General features: G+C 34.8%; 1 protein-coding gene across 1 annotated transcript in view; it reads right to left on the bottom strand.

Moving 5' to 3' along the window:
• LOC106689022 (dynein axonemal heavy chain 12) overlaps nt 1–22,413 on the bottom strand; it is a 96,956-nt gene that overhangs the window by 42,280 nt on the left and 32,263 nt on the right. Inside the window, exons 8-14 of the mRNA XM_067051182.1 lie at nt 15,404–15,574; nt 14,737–14,914; nt 11,064–11,241; nt 10,838–10,942; nt 7,195–7,450; nt 4,654–4,800; nt 977–1,102 (exon numbers count right to left, since the gene is read on the bottom strand). Coding sequence (XP_066907283.1) covers nt 977–1,102; nt 4,654–4,800; nt 7,195–7,450; nt 10,838–10,942; nt 11,064–11,241; nt 14,737–14,914; nt 15,404–15,574 — 1,161 coding nt within the window. The remainder of the gene's footprint in view (nt 1–976; nt 1,103–4,653; nt 4,801–7,194; nt 7,451–10,837; nt 10,943–11,063; nt 11,242–14,736; nt 14,915–15,403; nt 15,575–22,413) is intronic.

Genomic DNA, 22,413 nt, shown 5'->3' with positions numbered 1-22,413 from the left:
TTATGGTATTATTATGATCAGTGGATGTGGTGGTATTGCCAAAGTGTTATATTAGGCGCTCTCTACAAAAGTAGAACTAGTAAATACTTCATTATTATTATTAAGCTCTAATTGTTAGATTGAAAATCATTTTGAATTCCTACAATTTTTATAATTTAGGAAGAGTCTTGCAGGAAATACATTTTTGCCTATTTCATAGAAAAAAAACTATATCTACAAGCCCAGTTACATTTTTAATAAAAAGATAATAAAAAAAAATGATGTGGTAGGTCTCAAGATTCCATTTTATGAAATGCTTGAAATATTAAAATGACTTTGAGAATAATAATTCTAAAATTTAGTAAATTCTTCAATCTTGAAAATATCGAAATGTTTTGTGCGTGACGTTCCATAAATTTTTATGAGAATATTGAAAAATAGTTGTTATCCGGAAACATCAAGGTTTCGCACACATTAGCCACATATGTTACAAAGCAATATCGATTGATGGAATTAGACCGGGACCTGTTTCCTCTGGTATTTAGTAGGCTTGAACAATGTATATTGAAATAATTCCTTAAGGATCAAAAAGTGATGTAATAATTGCTCATCGTAGGTTTTTGTACCTTTCAATATCTCTGTGTATTAGTAATAGGCACATATATTGTATTTTACTAAGCAGCATCAATAATAAGTTATAAATTGAGGCTATACAATGAAATATATAAGAAAGCTTATTCTCTTAGGTATACATGAATCGCGCCTTCAATAGTCAAAACAACCATACCGTGTTACCGTTCAGAATTGAGAGATTGTTGGTCTGATTAATGAAGGGATAATTTGAACTAAATTACAAGAGAGGTATAATTAAAATTTCATTGATGATTCCACAATTAAGGCACGCAAGTACACACCCTCACACACAAACACGCGCACTTACACACACACACACACAGAGTTATATTAATCACACTGTTATTTATTCTTCTTTAATCACCTGTAATTCGTCTAATACAATACAAGGTTGACTAGTTATGTTGAATTCCAATGTTTTCAACTCTTTAAAAATATAATTTGCTCGCGCAACAAATCCGTCGACCCTTCTCAGTATGTCTGTCATAAACTGTAACATTGTGTTTTTTATTAATTTCATTCTAAATTAGTAATTCAAATGGTTCAATATAAGATAATAAATGAAAATATCACATCTAAAAATAACAATCATAATAAACCTTGGATGATAAGAGAAGGAAATAAAAATTTAAACCAAAATAAGAATTAATTATAAGATAAGATATACACTGCATACAAAATAAGTACCCCCCACTTTGCCTAAAATAAAAGTATTATTTAATTAAATTTTTAAAAGTATAATTTAAATAAATCTTAGATACACGAGTAATAATGCATGTTATTTTATATGTGAATACTTTACAAAACCAATTTTACACGTTTGAAGGAATTAGACCGATAACTGTTTCCTCTGGTATTTAGAAGTCTTTAGAAAAAAAATTAGAAGAAAAATGTATAATAATATATTTCTTTAAGGATCAAAAAATAATGTAATAATCATTTATTCGCTTAGAGATTATTTTAACACACTCACTTCTTAATTGTAAGTAGGTTTTTTTACCTTTCAATATCTCTGTATATTTACCAATAGACACATATATTGTATTTTACTAAGCAGCTTCAATGAAAAGTCATAAATGGAGGCTATACTATGAAATATATAATAAAAAAAACTTATTCTCTTAGGAATACATCAATCGCGCCTTCACTAGTCAAAACAACTATACCGTGTTACCGTTGAGAATTGAGAGATTGCTGGTCTGATTAATGAAGGAACGACTTGGACTAAACTACAAGAAAGCTTAAATAAAAATTTCATATTGGATTCTACAATTAAGACTTGCACGCACGCTTATTCTCAGTATATCTGTCATAAACTGCAACATTGTGTTATTTATTAATTGCATTCTAAGTTAGTAATTCAAATATTTATTATAATTTTATTATGTGATTGGTGTTCTATCTGTGGGTACTCCTCCAAGTTCTCCACATGTTTGTATCATGTCACTATGTCACCTACAGCAAATTTACTTGTTGTATATATGTGTATACAGTTGTAAATAACAATAAATAAATTATTTTTAAAAAATGTTATTATGTTATTATACAATATAATAAATGGTAATAAGAGAAGAAAATAAAAATTTAAAACCAAATAAGAATTAATTAAGAGTAAATTTATTTTTCTTAAAATTTTAGAAGTATAATTTAAATAAATCTTAGATACGCAGTTATAATTTATTTAAGGATCAAAACGTAATGTTATAATCGCTCATTTCCTTAGAGATTGTTTTAACAAACCTCTTCTTAATTGTAAGTAGCTCTCTTGTTCAGGTCATACCATCATCAGACCAACAATCTCTCAATTGTGAACGGTATCACGGTATGGTTGTTTTGACTATTGAAGGCGTGATTTATGTATTCCTTCTAGCATACATATGCAATGAAATTTATCACACATTTTATCGATTTCCTCTAAAACGGCTGTTACGAATTTGATTAAACTCGGTCCATTAGTGTACAATCGAATTGTCCTAAATATCAGCTAGGTTTTATCCTCATTGAATTAATCTAAAATGGTTTAAATGCAAAATACTCAAAAAATGTTGCCTGAAGCACCAATTCAATTTTTATTAAATTTTAAATAATTAACCATCTATTATTGTTATAAGTAATAAAAAACTGATAAATATGAACTGTGAAAGAGTTTGATATGTAGAAAAAAAATTAGGATTTTTACCTAACCAGCAAAGACCAAAGTCAAAACTGAGTTGGAAATCGAAAATAGCCGAGATTGCCCGATCTCATTCCATAATATTTATATATACATGACTCTGTCATCTTTTGTTAATTACAGAGTGAATATCATTTTTGGCTCCTCAAGAAACTTTTAAAAACTAATTTTCATACTAACAACAAAATATTTTTTTTTTTACATGTTCAACTCCGATTAAGTGATCTAGTGTCTAAACATAAAAAAGTTGTGTGTGAGTGTGTTTTTTTTTTGTTTTGTTTTTTACGAGGGTCGGTGGAAATCTTCAAAAGACACGGATAAGCCCGTACCTATCCGTGTGTGGGATTTTTACCCACTAAAACCACCGCCCTACACCTGTTCATTCCTCTCCACGGGACCACCGCTAGGCATTACTTCATAGAGGGAAAAGGCTAAGTGCCACACCAAGGTTTTCACGTTTCCATGGTAGTCACGTCTTCTTTTCCTCTCTCAACCTCTCGAGGACGTCTGTGATGAATCTCTCCATTGCGTTCCAATGCTGGTCTGAGCGCAGCGAATGGCTCGCCACATTTTCTGGTGTGATGCGTCCTCCATTCACTCTCTCCAATTCATTTCTTTCTGCCTCAAAGCGAATGCAAATGAAAAACACGTGCTCCGCTGTTTTTTCGACAGTCTGACAATCTGCAGCAAGGCAGAGTAGGCATTCTGCGGTGTTGTCCAGTTTGAATCGTTACTGGTAGGCTCTAAAGCATTCAAGTCCTGTCAACAATTGGGTTACGTAAAAATCCACCTCACCAAGTTGTAGGCCTACCGAAGACAGCCAACCTCGGACCATAGCAACAGCCTTGTAAGCGATGAGGGAAACTTCTTCCAAGTTTTCTTTCCAACACAATTCCGAGCTATGTTTCCATACTTCCAGAAACGGAAACACTTCAGAACTTTGAGTTTTTCACTTATACGGCTAACAACTAGGACTACTCGGACCTAACCTTGAGCCATAATCTTCCTAGCATGGAGAACCGGCTGTGAAAAGACCGCTGTTAGCATACCTCCATAGGCTTAACGGATGGATTTTACTACTGAGATGGGCACTGACTCTTCACCCAGGAGAGGTTTTAAGGCCTCCGCAACCTCCCCTTTTGAGTTGAGAGCATCCAAATCTCGCAGCTCAAAAAGAGACTCCTCCGTCCAAGTCCGCACTTCCACCCCTTTGCCAAGCACTCCCTCCATTGAGCATTTTAGTGCAGCAAGAGATTGCTCTTTCTTCTGGTCCAATGGGAGTAACAGGTTGCTTTTATTAATTTTTCGGAACCTTTGTGATTGAAGATACCATTTCCACCATCGCCGGATCTTCTCTCATCTTTCGCAGGACATCTGAGTAGGACTGGTTCTCCGAGAGATTTCCATTGCTCCTCCTGTGGTTCTCCACGTTGAACTGCCAATCTTTGAGGGCGATCCACGTTGTGATGCACTTACCTTCTTGGTTCGGGAGTTTCGATAGGAAGGGCAGCTGTTTCCAACTTTGTGTGTGTGTGTGTGTGTTTGAATCTCTTTTTGTATCTGCGTACCACTGTGTGTTTGTGAATAACCTTGCTAAAAACGAAATGTTATTGTGATCCTGAATAATAAAGAAATAACTGTTTTGAAACTTTCTACGATTAATTTCTTCCCAAAGTAAAAAGTGGTAAGAGAGAGTTGTGATGCGCGTCCCAGTTTTTTATATAGCATTTTTTTTTTTTGTGCTCTTTTAAAGAAAAATAGTTCGTTTAATTCAATAACTACTTCCCTTAAAATAAAGTAATTACCAAAAAATAACAAATATTATTTGATATATTTAAAGATTAAGCTATTATATAATTTTACATTACCAGTGCGTTATCTTTGACAATATCGTAATCGGCGAAGAAATCATAACCGTGTAGAAACAGAATATAAAATTCGTGTATTTCTTGAGACATCTCCCGGACTTGAATCGTATAATGCTCTTCGTAGTGAAATTTCTCATTTAAAATGAACTAAAAAAATATATATATAAAATTAAATCTTGAATTTACACACCATAATGATAGAATTAATATTATTGGGATTGTATTTTTTTTTCTTTTCAGAATTTTTAATTTTCTTAATAATTACAATTCATTTGTTATCTAAGTGTGAATGACGGTAGAGGTCGAAACGCTTTTAAAAATTGATAATAACTGTATTTAGTTTAGAAATATGCAGAAGTATATTAAAACTTCACGCCAAGATCGAATCATTTGGCTTATATTGGTATATTTTAATAATGTAGAGTACTAGAGCTTAATTTACTAAGTTCATTCTGGTGTGCTGAATAAACAAACCACTGAACATTTATTAGTAATGAATAATACATGAATTATACAAACAATATGGATAATTTATTACTACGAACATTTAGCATTTTTAACTTCTAGTAACCACTATATTTTTGCAAGCATCGTGTTGTGAACAAGATTTATTTTAAGTATATGTTATTTTATTTTTCTTGTATATTCTTCACGTATAGTTAAATAATTTATTCTGTTTTACTAACTTGATGATCAATTATAATAAAAATATACTTTTAGTCTCAACGTGTTTATTTTCTTATTACTCCACTCCTAAGTTCCGGCCATTCTCAAGGAGTACTATTAATGAACAATTGCAATTACACTCTAAATATAAAAAAATTACTTCCAAAACATCCTTTATTATAAATTATCATAGTTTATATTTTAAATATCACAGCTACGTTGATTTTAAAAAGTCGTACACTATTCTGCCTTTGTCAAATTATATTTTAGTCTATGAAACTTTATTTCTATAATATAATATAATATATTTCCAATTTTATTTTACTGTATTTATTTAGAAACCTTAGTATTAAAATCTATCAAATTTAGCAATATATTATTTATCTTATATATAGTTATTTTATCATAAATTAATTTTGCTTTTAATTTCAGCATGATGCTGGTTCAAAGTTTTGTGTCTGATTTTAAACTAACAGTATAATTGATATTTTCTGATATATTAATAGCTTCTAACATTTTTCTTTTGAAGGTATTCTTTTTTTTTATATAAAACTATTAGTTAATCTTTCGAGTGTAACTGAAATTGTTAATCCGTAGTTATCCTCAAAAATGGCCAAAACGTAGGAGTTGAGTAATAAGAAAATAAACATGTTGAGACTAAATGGCTATTTTTATTATAATTGCTAACCAAACCAGTTTCAAACAAGAATTCAAATCATATATAAATTGATGATGTCATTTTTTAGCCAAAAATGTTAAGTTCAATGATTCAATTACTTTAGCTTACATATAACTTTTTGTGAGATATCTTTGTATATTGATGCGAAGAAGTAATTTTATATGATTATTTAAAAAATATAAATTCACTAAGTTGGAGTTGCATGATTTCTAGAATCTCAACTTTATTTATTACCAGTATCCCCAAAATATCAATCAATGAATTGTCCAACATGACATGTAGGGCAATTCATAAGATTTGACTTAGCTGTATTCAAACATAATATTTCTTTTCTTAATTTATAATTCAGTCTTCTGATTAGTGTGAATAGATCGGGAACTAAACAACCCACTGAAAATTTTACGCTCCTGGACAATCCGCAGTGAAACGGTAGAGAACCTTCACTACGGTTCGCGCCTGATACTTATCCACTTGAATAAACAGTATTTAAAAAAATATTTTTTTGATAAAGCAAATTAATGTTTATATGATATAATATGAGTGCAATGCGACAATGTGGGGTAAGTGTGCAATTGTCTCGTTGAATTCAAATTCTGAGCTGGTATGAGCAATTTTTCTGAAAGCATTTCTAACCCCCCTCTCTCAGACCTCCCCTTTCCAGTGATCCACTATCCACGTTCGATCCGTTAAACAAATTTATCATCAGATAGCAATGAGGAGTCAAACCAAAGACATAATAGTCATCTCAGTAGATAAGTTTATACAAAGAAACACATAAACTAAAATAAATATAAATTTAAGAAAAAAAACAAAAACAAACATTCAGTCAAAAGAAATACTTTAATAAATAAATAAGTTAAGGGAATACATAAATTAGAACACAAATCGACAGGTCCAAAAAAAAAACAGCAAAAAAAAGAAAAAGAATAATCTCACAGCTAATTTCCATGCAGGTAACAAAGATAAAATATGATCATCTGAAGGAAATTTAAACGTAAAATTTTACTTTAGAACTAATTAGCACTTTCCTCACATTGCCTTGAACAGAATACAGATATTTTATAATCTCTCCACATAAAAAAAAACAAATCCTCTTAAGTATCTGTTGTATATTTAACATTTTTTTATTTTTTTATTTTGTGAATCTAGAATAATAAATACTAATTATGTTTAGCATGAAGATGGTGAATACTTACATTAGAAGTGTCGACCAATTTATTGTGTAGTCTGCTGACCAGTGTGAATAGATCGGAAAGTAAGCAACCTACTGAAAAATTGTACGCTGTTGGGCAACTCGTAGTGAAACGGTAGAGAGCTTTCACTACAGTCCTGGCATGATACTTATCCACTTTCTGGATATCGATCACGCGGTACCGTAGAGCCATAAGCTGTTCACCCGTAGTGACTTGTATCGCTATTTCGGCAAGGCGGTCACGAATGTGACAGATTTGCCTTAATAAAAAAAAAAAATAAAAAAATATATATTCTAAAGTTTGTTAAAAAAAACACTATCATAGATTTATATGGCTATATAAACAAAGTTAAATCATACAATTATGTAATAAAAAATGGACTTTATTATAAATACTTAAAACTAAAATGCAATTTTCACAGATTTAGAACATTTTAAAATATATTCTATATATTACCTTAGTGAAAACAGTAATAGTACAGTAACAAAATTGCTCCAATGCTTAAAATAGTAAAATTACTGGTGTGTTGATGGGACTTAAAAAATTTCATATAGTATGAGATTAAAGAATTAAAAGAACCAGAAAAATTCCTATGGCAGAAGGTTGTTTGGAGTGAAGGAGACAAATTCTTTCCTGGCTTTTTCTCTATCCAATTTTCCTTTGACTTTTCCCCATAGGTTTTTCCTAGTGACATGATTGTTGCTTATCTCATCACCGTCCGCCGCAGTGCCCTTGTAGTCCCGCCGGATTCCACAAAGCCCGAAAAGGATCTCAAACGGCGAAAAGGCCGTAACAGTGTGCATCGAATGATTGTATGCCGTAATTGCCTTTGGCATTGCCTCGTCCGGTTCCAGTCCTTAATATTCCATATCGATATTTCAACAATAGAAAATATCGAAATAAATATGTAATTATCAAAATAAAATATCGATATTCCGTTTTTAAATTTTGTATTCTTATAAAAAAAAAAAAAAATATCGATATTTGGATAAAATAATACCGGAATATTCTTGCTAATATTCGATATCGATATTACCAACAATAGGAAACATTGAAATTAATATGTGAATAATAAATTAAAATATCGATATTCAATTTTTGTGTAAAAAAATAATAGAAAATTGTACATACATTCGAACACATTCGATGAAAGACTTTTTCATAGCTAACAAAGCTGGTGTTTCCGGCTCTCTGTTGCATTTGCGACAGAGGGACCCAACTCCTCTATTCTGTCCGCTGGCACCTGGGACTCCACGTAGGGGTGCATAGTTTATATTCAATTTCAGCACATTGGACCATTCAGAGCCCGTAAGTATTTGTTTATCGTATATAAACTTATTTGGTCTCGGGGTCTCTTGGAAATGGCGTACCCCAATGCCCTGCCACCTGCAATTAGCCCATTCCTCGAACGCATTTTCACGTAGCGAGCTTTCACACTCCGATGCCCCTGATCAACCCCCAATCTATCGGAACATTCAGCGATCTCAGCTGAACAATAGAAAGTAGACTGGAACAGAGCATCGGGTACATTTGACAGCCGCTGAGGAATGGACCAGTGTTGTAGGGGAGCCTCCCATTGGCAGCGGATCAAGCCTAGACCTCGGTACCTCCTCGGAGCAAACAACATCGCCGTGGAGGTGTTCGCAGGGAGCCTTATAATGGCTTTAACACTTCTGCGAATCATTGTGTCGATGCCATCTAGGATTTCAGGACGTAGCTTTGTGAGGGGAGCAGTTTGGAGAGGGTATGTAAGAACCGCGTTTAATTTGTTGGCTTCATACAGCTCCTTCAGCACCCCTCTACTAATCAAGGTACTGGTATTCCCAGAATCAATAAGCACTTTAAATCTATCACTACGCCCCTGCACTATGGACAACCTCTCCCACACACCACACACATTATTTATAAGCTCTCGTCTGCGTGGGTTGCCCTCAGAACCATCTACCAAGCTACCAAGCTTCCTGCTTCTGGTCCGCTCTTTTTAACTTGTAACTCTTGCCCGCCTGTTCATTTGATTTTATTGACACCCCTGCCCAACTAGACTTACCACAACTTCTTCATCGCTTGAACTCTTATCTGAATATTCCTCAGAACTTGACGTTGGAACATCCATGTGACGTCTTCTTCTGTGAGTGTTCACTTTCAATGGTTCTGTGGCTGAGTTCCGTCGGTAAATCCAGGGAGATGCCCTTGCGATATAACCCTTGTCCCCACATTCAAAGCACTTGACCGAAGGACAGTTTGCTGCAATATGGACTTGACAATTACATTCATAACACCTACGAGCGTCGTCTTTTCTGAGTCCTCGAGGTTTACTGCTCTGCTGCACGTCTCTGCCATCACTTTTTCTATATTCGACCTTGGGTAATCTAGGAGGTTCCGGCCTGAAATCGAATCGCGCCTTGTAATTTATCCTGCTCCTAAAAGGTACCTGCCTCCACTGCTGAATATCTCCTTCTTCCTCCTCTCTGGTCCCTTTGTCCATAATGTCACGAACACATTCGATGAAAGACTTTTTCATAGCTAATTTTTCTCGTACAATCAAGTTCCGTCCTAATTGTACCTTCAAAATTTTGTCAAAAATCGCTAGCTGTTGTGTTACTTCCGTCTGTCCTACAGTCTCGATTAGTTTTTCGGAGATGGCTATATATTGATTCAGCATAATTTCAGCAAAACTGTAAACTGATTGTCCGAACTTTCTCACTTCCATGAAGAAGCGATAGACGCCCTCTTCTGGCGTCCAGCGTCCTCCTCCGTATGCCTTTTTCAGTCTTTTAGTAACCTCATCCCACGAAGTAAGCTCATTCGTTTTACCTTTCCTACCAACGACACCCTTAATTCCGTGGCATCTAGAGCATCCATCAATCCTGCTTCGATTCTTGCCTCAATCAGATTATGAATCTGATTTCCTTTCTTCAAAAAATGGTTAAGGTGTCCTTGTTCTCCGCTGAATTTTTCTAACTCCGATACAGCAGTTTTTAGGTATGTAGCGGTAGCCTTCTTCACTCTCGTCCATTCTAGTTGTATTAACTCGGAATTGTTATTGACCATCTGAGCGATCGGTGGATTGCCAGTAGGTAGATTGGTTTTATTTCCACTGCCTGTTCACTCTGTTCGACCATATATTAAATAAATGGCCCTACAGTATCTAACCAAAACATGATAACCGTATCTAAGCAATAACATATAACTAATCTCACCTATCTTTCAATATACAGTATCAGTCTTGAGATTATGGTCTTCTTGAAATTTCTTTTGTTCAAGCACTACCACAACTTACTTAATTTTCCCAAGTTTTGGCACCAGTTAAAATACTTAGTAAAGTTAAAATAACAAAGAAGTAGAAATGAATTGAATACGCTGAATGCTTGAACAATACTCTCATTTATTTTTACGTTCCACATGGGTTATCAGCTGTTATTACAAAGCTTGTTTGATAAACGTACTTATAAAAACTGAAAACTTACGTTATCATATACACTACTTATCATATATATATCAAATATCACCAAATAAGTGTCAAATCTGCTGTAACTTGTTCAAATATCATTCCAGCATTGAAGCATCCAAGAGGTTCCTTATATTCTAAAGTATGTGTAAATACATAGATGTATACATATCAATACAATTATCTAGAAAAACGTACCCAATAGCGCAGAGTTCTACTGTATGAGATGCGTACTGTGTAAAATCAGAAACTAATTGGTTGATGGATTCTTCCCACCAATCGACGATGCTGGAAAGATCAACTCTGAAATTTATAGATTAAATATTGAGTGAAAATTTATAATTATACTCTGTTACTATAATTGAACATATTTAATATTAAAATGGGTTAAAAAATATATATATATATATTTTTTTTTACTCACAGTAAATTACCGCGTCTTTCACTCCTCCCAAATTCCATGATTTTGATTCTTGCTGCATTGAATTTTTCTGACATGGTAACCATTGTATTGCTACAGCCAATGAATTTAAAATAATTTTTTGCTTTGAATTGCTCAAACCACTTCCGTAATCTACCTAATTTTTTGAGCCACTTATAATCTGCAAATAACAATCATGAAGAAAAATATGTGTTTAATAACGTGGAAGTTACTAAAACTTTAGCTAAAAAAAAAAAAAGAGGTCCGTAGTATGTATAGGTAAACTAACCCTAGTGCTTTCAACCATCTCCTAACAGAAGGTGAATAACCTTCTTTCTGAATAACAGATGGTGAGAAACCTTTAGTTAGTTGTATCAGAAATATAGAACATACTGTAATAGACAATTGTAAGTAATGTTTACAGTTATTAATCTCGAATAATACTCCGTACAATTTTGATTTTTAATAATTAGTAGAAGAAATTATTTATTCCTTGTAGGGCATGACTATGCAAACAATAAAGTTGCGAAACATCGCCCCGATATAGTTGACTGATCCTCAAGATCCACAAATATATACATATATATAAGTTAAGCTCCGTCGCAAATAGAACATTAAAAAAAAGGGAAAAAGGACCGTGAAATGACTCACAGAAGATCAGTTTAAAGACTACTTTATTCCTCCTTTTAATCCTCTGTATATACATTTATGCCGTGTTTACATAGGCTCTTAGGTATTAGTGGAGATAACAGGTACCCTAAACTAAACAAGACTAAGAACTAATAAAACTAATAAAGACAAAGAAATAAAAATACAAAGTAACTAAAAAACTAAAATAAAATATTTATTTCTTCATTTACAAAAACAAAGTGACCCCTCATACAATCTTGGGTAAATGTTACATATTAGAACAGAAAGTAGTCACATTAAATAATTAAAAAACAAAAAAGAGAAAGAACCACTGCTTCTAAACACAAACAAAAACACCTACAGAAAATTTTACACTGCACCTGGTGTAAAAAGCTTCCTGGTATTAAGAGGGGGGCACTCCAGGTCCCTAGGTGGTGACATATCAGGCAGTTTTACCTGCTCAAGGTGAACCGTCCTTCTTTTGCGTGATTCACTGCCATATTGTGGCAACGTTGTGTTGTCGAAGAGTAATCACCCTAAATGGGCCCTCGTAGCGCAGAACTTCCTTTCCGCGATTGGTCCCTAATTTCCAGTATACGATGGTCCCAATTTTAACCCCCCCCCCCCTCACGTCCCTCAAATTAAGGTTATGACGAGAAACCATTTTCTGTTTTTCCCTCTCTATGCATCCCTGGACCTTCCCCCACAACTTTCGAACGACTATATTTTGAGTAACTATTTCTTCCCCCCCCCCCCGATTGCTGTCCCTCGAAAGTCTCTGTGGCGTCCCCGTAAACCGAAAAGTATCTCAAACGGCGAAAAACCCGTGACGGCGTGAATCGAATGGTTATAAGCCGCAACCGCCCTGATCATTGCCTCATCCGGCTCCAAACCTTTATCCGCGTTGTAAACTCGGAGGTGGTCGCTGAGGGTACTATGTAATCTATCGATCCCACCCCTACCTTTAGGGTGTAATGCCACCTAACCTCGAGAAGTTTCATTTCATCTCGGATAAGGGATTTATCAAACACTCGCCCCCCATCAGACGAAATAGAGTCAGAAACGCCATAAAATTGGAACCAGGTGCATAGTGCACCTAATACCGTCTCCACCATTCCCACTTTACTGAAAGTGTCGTAGACTGTCACTCACTTATACCCTTTCCACGTAAAATTGTCAATCTGGAGGTCAGACAGTGGTTTGTCGGCCGTACGTGTTTCCTCTTGTGTTGCTCTGGGGGGATGTCTGTCATATTTTGTACTTAAGCACACGTTACAACCCCCTATGGTGTCCTGTATCGTTCGACGCATCCCCCACCAAAAATATTTACGCCTGAGAGCTTGGTACGTTTCATTTAGACCCCGATGATTCGTTTTGCCCTGGTGGTAAGCTTGGGTAATATCTTTCTGCCGATCTTTATCTCTAATAGTTTCCAGCATTAGTGTTCACCGAACGAACGTGCGATCGACACCTATTTGCTCTGACCGCCACAGCCTCTTGATCTTATCCCAAATGAGACCGTTACCCACGTAAATGTGGTATGACCTCCCTGGTTTGGATGCGTCCTTAAGGGCTCTACAAATGTATCCCTCCTTGGCCCCCGTTACTGACCAAATTGTTGCAATCTCGCTTTTTCCATATCGCCCATACTCAATTTTCATTAGAGCCGATGTCCTAGTCTTCCAGATGATCTGGTGGGATTATCATTAATAATTTCTTCCGCTTCCTCCATCTCAGCGGGTCTGTCCCCTTCCGAGTTTCCGTCCTCCAATGGTGGGGTTCCCTCGGCCTGCCCCAATATGTCCTGGGTCTCTTTCTCCCCTGCTGTCCACTCTCTGAGGAACTGCCGGACATCGCCTGACGTCTCCGCTTGCTCTTCTTCCATGGCGTTTATCGTAATCACGCGCGAGAGCCAGTCGGCGACGACATTCTCCTTTACCGCCTTGTATACTATTTCAATGTTATACTGTCCGAGGAATTCCTTCCACCGCGTAACCCTGGCTGATGATTCCTTGAGCTTCCCCACCCATTTAAGCGGACGGTGGTCTGTATGGACCCGAAACCTTCTCCCGAAAACGTAGGGTCTGAAAAAATGGAAGTTCTACTTCCATTCGGGCCTCTACCTCTCTAGCGCTTGCTTCTATGAGATCTTGAGCAATTTCCACAAACGAGCGCTCTCTCCGAAATCCTTCCTTCTTCCCTAGCTCCTTTGCCATCATTTGATAAGAATTGCATTCGACCCTGTACCTGGATTGTTTCGATCATCACACTTAGTTTTCAGCGATTCTGTTGTAGCGTGCCAAGAGCTCCGCGGCATACTACCCACTAGACTGTTTCAGTTTCTTCGTCTCTCTAATCATCATGAATATGTCCTAATCAGAACGCCTTCTTTAATATCTCCTTGATAACTCTCCAAGGGGTCTCTTCGTCCGCCTAAATCTGATTGAGGATACTCCCATTCACTCTGCAGACGAGGCGCTTATAGTTCTTCCGCATCTTCACTATTGAGTAGATTTTCAATAGACTTAGCTTCGATTCGGCTTATTAGTCGATCACCCCCTTTTATAAAGTGGCTCAGTTCTCTTTAAAGCAAATATTACTCCGGTATTTAAAGTCCCGGTTTTGGCACCAGTTAATTATTGGCGAAAGTAAAATGTCAAAAAAGAGAAGAAGGAATAAGAACTAACACTGGCATTATTGTGTTCGGTACATCTCTTATATACGTTCGATCAGCTGATCCCCTCAGTCAGCTGACATCGAAATAACAGCTGACTCAGACCGTAACTTATACAAATTATATATATAAAATTAAACAAATATATAATATATATAATTTTTAAAAAATGGAAAGTGCAACGGAATAACACTCTCTGAATGCAAAAATAAGACTGATTTATTGACCGAACCCTGATTGGTTGATTTATAAGAGGCCATATATCCAATCAATCAGCTGATACTCTCGGTCAGCTAACATGGTTCTCTTTATGGTGTCTGTCAGCAGATCGTAACTTAAACATATACATTTATTTAAAAAATGATATCTTACGCAGGGAGGTGTATCTCGCTTTAAGTTTGCCAAAAACTGATTCACAACGATTAACTAACAACTCTTGGTAAAAATTAACCAATTCGTTAAACTCAGGCGACAAATGAAACGGAGTCATAGATTTATATAGTACTGGTAGCATTGAATCAAAGGTAATATAGCCAATGTTATTGAATACCTGAAAAAAATAATAAGAGCTATAAATATTGAAATAAATAATTAAAATATATTTGAAAAAACTATAACTCATAATTATTCTTAAAATGTTCGACTATGCAATAAAAACCTAGTTGACGCAACTTTAATATCTTATCAGGGTAATAATATATATTTATTTGAAAATAAAATTGTTACCTTTAATTGTAAGAAATATTAAATTAGAAACGAAAGTGAGGAGATTTAAAAAGAGGGAATTTTGATTATTTAATAAATATAAAGTTAATGAGGTGTGCAATAGTTTTCTGTTTTTAATTCATTATTGATGAAAAATATTTTATTCATTTTAACGACTCAGATCCCCATGTCAATTAACTAGGCGATACTTCTTTGAAATTTAATATTATGGAGTGACATGGGCAGGAACTTATAACAAAATATTTTTAAAAAGAAGGAATGTTAGTACTAAGCTATGACACAGTGGATCTTATGCTGAGGTATAAATCATTACCACGTGTATGAATCGGTTACACCACTCAAGCATTTGGTCCTTAGATGGTATGAATTGCACACAAACTTCTTCTTGTAAAGTCAATACTGCGAATGCCTTTAGATCCAGACGGGCTTTTGTAGTCAGAAACGAAACGACCTGGTCAACGAGTACGCCGACTAATGAGATATACTAAAAAATAAAAAAAATAAAAATTAAACCCGTTGTTTGAAGATAACACTAATAATTCAACATTGTTTTTATTAGGAATAATTAATTTAAAAAATAAAATAAAATATGCAATTGAATAAATACTGATGTTTAAAAAAATAAATAAATAAATAAAATAATTTGAACTGAATAAAAATTTCCTGATTTAAAAATATCTGAATTTAATTTGTACAGATGTTCCAGGAATGGGAATTATTCGGTGTGTAAATAGGAATATGTATTGAAATATGTACCTTAATTTAATATTAATGATAAAATAATACAAACACTTATTTTATTTTAATTTTTTAATTTGAATATCATAATTATAAATAAAGATCACGATACTTGAAATGAAAGCATAAAGGATACGATGTGTTCTAATTTTGACACAAGATTAGAACCATTATTAGGTAATAGAAATACAGTATATTAAATTAAAAGTTTAACATATTGCAGCCTTAAATTAAAACATTTAAAAATATGTAGTAATTATCAAAAAATGGATCTGATTATGAATTTCCTGAATGTTTTAATTCTGAAATGGCTTTTTTTCCCCATGAAATGAAATAGCCTTTTATTTATGCAATAAATTGAATTCATTCGAAATATAATATAAACATTTAAAGAAGATAGAGATAAAAAAAAATTATACATATAATAGGCGACAAAACATTGACTTAAATAAATTTTCTTTCCATCTTTCTGTATCCTTTCCTGCATAGGCCTTCCCTTTCGGGAGTAATAGTCAGCACTTCCCGGGGTGACCAGCCCTATTGGGAGGCGAGTTCTTTCTGTTTCTCCTTCCAGACATCCCTGTCCCTAGCAGCTCTCCACCAGAGACGTCTCTTGACGTTCTCTTCTTAGGTCGCATGGATTCTTTTTGCCGTTCTTTGAGAACACTGGTGAAAACTTTTGACATAGTTGAACGAGTTGAAGGAGATATGCTGATAATTCTCTATATCATACTAGTTGCCTTTTTTATACAGCAGAATTATTGTTGCGGTTTTCTATTGTTTAGGTATTGCTTCTTGCTAAAGAATCAAATTAAACAATTCTATCAGTTCTTTAATTAGAGTATTCCCTCCTGCTTTTAAAATTTCATTACTGATGTTATCCGGGCATGGAGTCTTCTGAAATTTAAGAAATACAAAATTCTTCTTCCATTATTGGCTTTGCCCAATGCCTCTGTTTAAAGAAATAGGTATGAAAAAATTGCAGAAGTCATTCTTATTCAAACCAAAAGATTTTTAGCATGATATTCAACGAGGTACGTGGAATGTATTTTTTCGCGTCATGTAGCATTAAAATCATTAGTATGCTGTGATAGTATTTGATTTACAAATCCAAAATACAACTTCACACAGCAAGGATGCTCCAAAAAGATTTAACATACATTAATTTTTATTTATCTACGCTATTATAAATAAGTAGATTCATTTCTTTTGTCACTGACTGTGTAAGCAGGAGATGATATTGATATTCTCATTGTCAAAACTGCGCTGACTTAAAACAATAATCCTGATCATTGTACAGATATTGTTGGTAGAGGTTATTGATCTTTTAGGAATTATGACAACGCGAACACCAAAGACTTCGAATTTTTTTCTCGAAACTGGCAAAAATCATAATGAAACTGAAAAAAATAAATAAACAAATTGCATACCTGCACAACGCTTTCTGAACGCTTTCTCTGGTTGCGATAAAAAGTCTGCTTTGTCCCAAAAATGAAAATTAGCAGCTATGAAATTACTACATCAACGTTTGGCAACACAAAATTTCATAAAATATTTTCTCCTAATTATTTAAAAATTTACTACTGTATTTAAACTAAAAATACGATAAGTAAATGTTAGATAGATAAGCTATAAAGTCATAAAATATTTGTGAAAAAAGCTATCCATTGGTAGAAAAGATCACGTAATCCATCAAAAGATCTTTTCAGGCTCTTCGGAGGATTATAAGGAATAGAAAATGAAGGAAGGATAGAAACGAATTTGGTTTGGGTGGTTATTTAATTTTTTAAATACAAGAATGTTTTTCATGGGCAGATTTTTTCCTGGGAATTTCCATAACAATTGAGAATATACTTTTAAATTAATATACATAAAAATAAACTTTATCATGGAACGTCCTTAAAAACCACGCGAATATCATTATTTTCACTTCCTTTTATACCCCTTCTCTTCTTCTTTATTTCATCCCACCTCTTCCTCATTCTTTCCAATTGTTCCTTCCTTCTTTTTTCGGTCCACGAGACACCCTTTCTCGCACCTCTCTCCCCCTTAATATTCCTTATATATAATAAAGTATATTTTCAAGAACAACATTACTATTTTCAATAGAAATTCTGCACAAAATATAAAAAATTAATGCACGGTCGGTTTTACTCAAAAAATTTACTTCTTTATATAAAAACCATTGTTAACTTATACATTATTGGTTCTAGTGACTTGGATTGGATTAATTCGATTCAGCGCCAGAAAATACAAAATACATAAGATACTCTACATGTCTAAAATAAAGCTTATAACATAGAGTCAGGTACTTTTCAGGTATCATTTGGAACGATGTAATAAAGCCTCCTCCGATAAATTCTTAGCATAAAATAACTTCGAAGAAAACCACAAAATTGACTGAACTGTTAGACTAGAGGAGAAGATGGTATATGGACCTGCTTTAACTCCTCTTTCACAGTATATTGGCATGAATTCAAATATTTTGTATATTACATCAGATATAAATTACTTGTATTATGTACAATATTATCTTAGTTGTTCAAAGTGCCATCTTTAACAAAAATGTTAAGATCTGGATGCCTTCCAGATAAGAGAATTTCTTTTCTAAACAACTATTAGATATCAATAGAAATAAGCGACATACTAGTTTAAATAATTTTTATTTAATATTTAAAAAGAAATAATGGCTTAAAAAAATTGTTTTAAACATTTACATGAGGTCAATCATAGGGGTTAGGGGGTAAACATATATATGGCTCTTAGGGTAAAGATTGATCCGATTGTACACGTCTTATGGAGAAATACGCTATTGAAATTGAAATCTTTGTTCGCTGGCAAATAAAAATTTATTTTCTGTTCATTGAAAAAAAAAATGAAATGCAACGAAATAATTCTGTACTATAAACTTTTCTATTTGAATAACCTTTTCTGAATTCTATTAGAACATATGTTTTATGAGAAATGATTTTTTAAAAATTATTATTGAGAGATTAGTGGTCCATATGTTTGGTGATATGGACCACTAATCCCTCAATAATCAATAATAGTCGCAATTTTTTTTTTACTCAATAAAGAATTATAATAATTTAGAATCTAGGAACTTTGGCCGTTTATAGCCCAGAGAGTTGAAGCATGACCTTAACTGGTTGATGTTTAGTTTGTGGTGGCCCATGGAATAAAAACTAGTTCCTCCCACATTGGTTAGGATAGGTCAACAAACTCCATCGCGTAGTAAGTCAGAAATGATCAGGAATGGGGTAAAAAATAAATAATATGTACTCAAGAATTGAAATATGACATATCCAATATATCTACACAACTATTTAGGAAAGCCAATCAGAACAGAAAACTATTCCTAAACAACAACCCAATACAATTCCATCCATACGTTAACAACCTTGGTGTCACAATAGACCAAACTCTCTCCTGGAAAAACAACGTCTTCCATATCTCGCGTCGTACTATCTCCACCCTAAAGAATTTAAATTATCTTTGTCACCTTCTTCCTTTTGAAACCCGTAGGCTCCTGGTTACTTCCTTAATATTCCCCCACTTTAATTATGCTGTGTGGTTTACGGGGGTGTCTCTGGGGATCTCGAAGCAAAATTAAAACGGTTAATTAATCGCTTTGTACGATTCATCTTTCGGGTCCCCAGGGACGCCTCTGTCACCCGATTTTATGAAGAATTGAAGTGGCTTTACCCCTCCGTCGTAAATATTTGCTTCCTTCCTTCCTCTACCAAGTTATCCAATCCCGACGTACATCTTTGATATCCAAACAAGGTTTATGTATTTTCTGCACTTGATGTTTCAGATTTTCGTTTATTCTTGTAAATATGTATATTAATAGAAATTTTATCTTTCCATTTATTATTTTTAGTTTAATTATATTTAATTTTTATAATTTTTTTCTATTATTTATTATCAGAAGTGTTTGTCATCTTATGTGTTATGAAGTCTCATGTGTCATGGGCCCCAGGTACAGTTCGATATACACTCCGCTCTGTGTTTGTTACTTTGTCATAGTGGTTACATCTCAAATCCTGCTCTCACACTTCATGAAACGTGAGTTTATAAACAACTGAACGTTTTTATACTTTCAAATAGTGGATTTATAAAACTATTAACCAAAATTAGCCAATTATAATAGACAATCGCTTACCAGTGAAAGCGCTAATAGTCGGTATTCCCCATAGGGGTTCTTATCTTAATACTATAATTCATGGTCAAGGTGTTGTGTACTCCGACACTATCTCCGTTAGGTCGCCAGTTCGAATCCAAAGACTATAGAATTTTTTTTTTCTGCTATTTATTTTATTTTTTTCTCTCCAACAAGGACTTTTAATTTCAGAAATGTTTAATATTTAATATTTTTATATAATTTGGTGTACAGTTTATTTTTTTAGAATAATTTGTTTACGCTTGTAATTTTTTTTTTATTGTTATCTTCATATCGTAATGGGTTCGGACAAGAATAGGTCTTGTGAAGACTTCGGAGAAGAGGAAGTGACCCCGTTTTCGGAAATAAGCGAAACGGATTCCCAATATTTAAAGAGGTGTACTCGTCAAAAACGCCACAGAAACACTGCCCCCGAGTCAGCGGGCAATTCACCTAATAAAAAGAAGAATAAAGCGGCTAAGTCCAAAAAGCCAGTTGAACTAGCTAAAACTCGCCGTAAAACACCAACATAGATAATTACCAAAAACTAGTCAATCATTTGACCGAGAAAAATTATGACTTCCATTGTTAACAATTGAAGCAAGAAAAGGCATACCGAGTGGTTCTAAGAGGCCTCCATTCAACCACTCCCACCGACACTATCAAAACAGGATTGGAAGAAATCGGCCACACCGTGAGAAATACATCGGACGTTTTACACCCCACTGAAAAGTACTCATTACCACTATTCTTTGTAGATTTAGGGCCTACCCGAAATAACCCTTAAATATTCCAGGTAAGAAGATTGGTGTATTCAACAGTCAAAACAAAAACCGATAATTGTATTTCTATGTAGGTGCCAAAACATAGGGCATACAAAGACTTATTTTCAGAAGAACTCATCAGGCCAGGTTTGTGAAATGTGTTGGCCCTCATGCCACTAATACCTGCCAGAAACCACGGGAAGAACCGGAAAAATGTGCGCTATGTGGAAAAGACCACCCAGCAAGCTACAGAGGCCGTGGGATTAATAAAAATATACACAAACAGAGATCTCATTTGATGACATCAAAAGTCCTAGATCGAACCAGCACCCTACCGCCTGAAACGCAAAATTTAGAAATTTTCCCAAACTTAAAGAAAACATCAGCTCAGGAAATCGAATCGCAGCATTCTACCGCAAAAACCTTGGATCAATCTCGTCAAGACTCAAGCGTGACATACTCCGAGATCATCAACAAGAATCAACATTCTCGATGTCAGGCGCCTCAGACTACTCAGCCCAAGCCCCTGACCTCTCATCCTAAGCCTCAACCTCCACGTCATCATAATCCTCCCCATCACTTACCCTTACGGGTAAAACTGCCGCCACCACATCCACTCCCGGTTCCATCACATCCAACAGTTCCGATGAACTCCGCGTCCCAACTACCATTAAAAACTGACACAACACCTCATACCCCAGCACCGCATATATCACGAAGAGCCCAGTCCCCAATCAGCACTCCTAGTCATACAAACTATTCATTACAAGCTCCTGATACATATCCTCTTTACCAAAATCCAATGGGCATAACCTCTATCCTTACATTCTTCCTGAAAGATCTTCAAGAAACCATCTAACCTCTGATCAACCTTCTCACACGAATCCTATCCGAAATTCCGTTTAATTTCCCATGATGAGAACAAGGACCCTAGCTGTCTTTTTATGGAATGCCAATGGTCTACAAAACCACCGTGACGAACTTGACTTATTTCTACACGATAAAAACATTGACATTGCCCTACTGACTGAAACTCATTTCACTCAACGGACACACTTTTACATACGTGACTACATCACTTATAGATCAGACCACCCATATAACACCTCCCATGCTGGTTCTTGCATCCTTATCCCATTACTTTATTCCTTCCTATTCAACTGATGCAATCCAATCGACCTCGGTACTAATTTCGACTCGCCCTTTCCATATTACATTTTCAGCTGTATACTGTCCTCCTGGTAATACACTTTCTTATAACCTTCTTGATTCCTTATTCCGAACCTTCGGACCGCGCTTCATTGCTGGAGGAGACTACAATGCTAAAGACCAACGATGGAGATGCCGAACAACCAACCCCCGTAGTAATATCTTATCCCGAGTTTCCACTTCTAATACTTATGCTATCCTCTCGCCCAAAAATCCTACTTATTGACCTATATCCCTTAAAAATGACCGGATATCCTTGACATTTTTATCACCTCCCAGATCTCCTCCTCTCAAACCATTGTCGAATCCCTGGATGACCTTTCATCAGATCATAGTCCAGTTCTACTTTTTTTATATTCAAGCTTCGTGCCTAAGCCCTCCACTCCTTCATTGATTACAGGAAGAATTAACTGGGACGGATTTAGATACATCTTAGAACAAAAATTAGAC

Source organism: Halyomorpha halys, unplaced genomic scaffold (genome assembly GCF_000696795.3).
Source record: "Halyomorpha halys isolate HHAL.00 unplaced genomic scaffold, Hhal_1.1 Scaffold1261.1, whole genome shotgun sequence".
NCBI classification, from domain to species: Eukaryota; Metazoa; Arthropoda; class Insecta; order Hemiptera; family Pentatomidae; genus Halyomorpha; species Halyomorpha halys.
The sequence above is the reverse complement of the archived record's forward strand: the minus strand, read 5'-3'. Positions and strand labels throughout refer to the sequence as shown.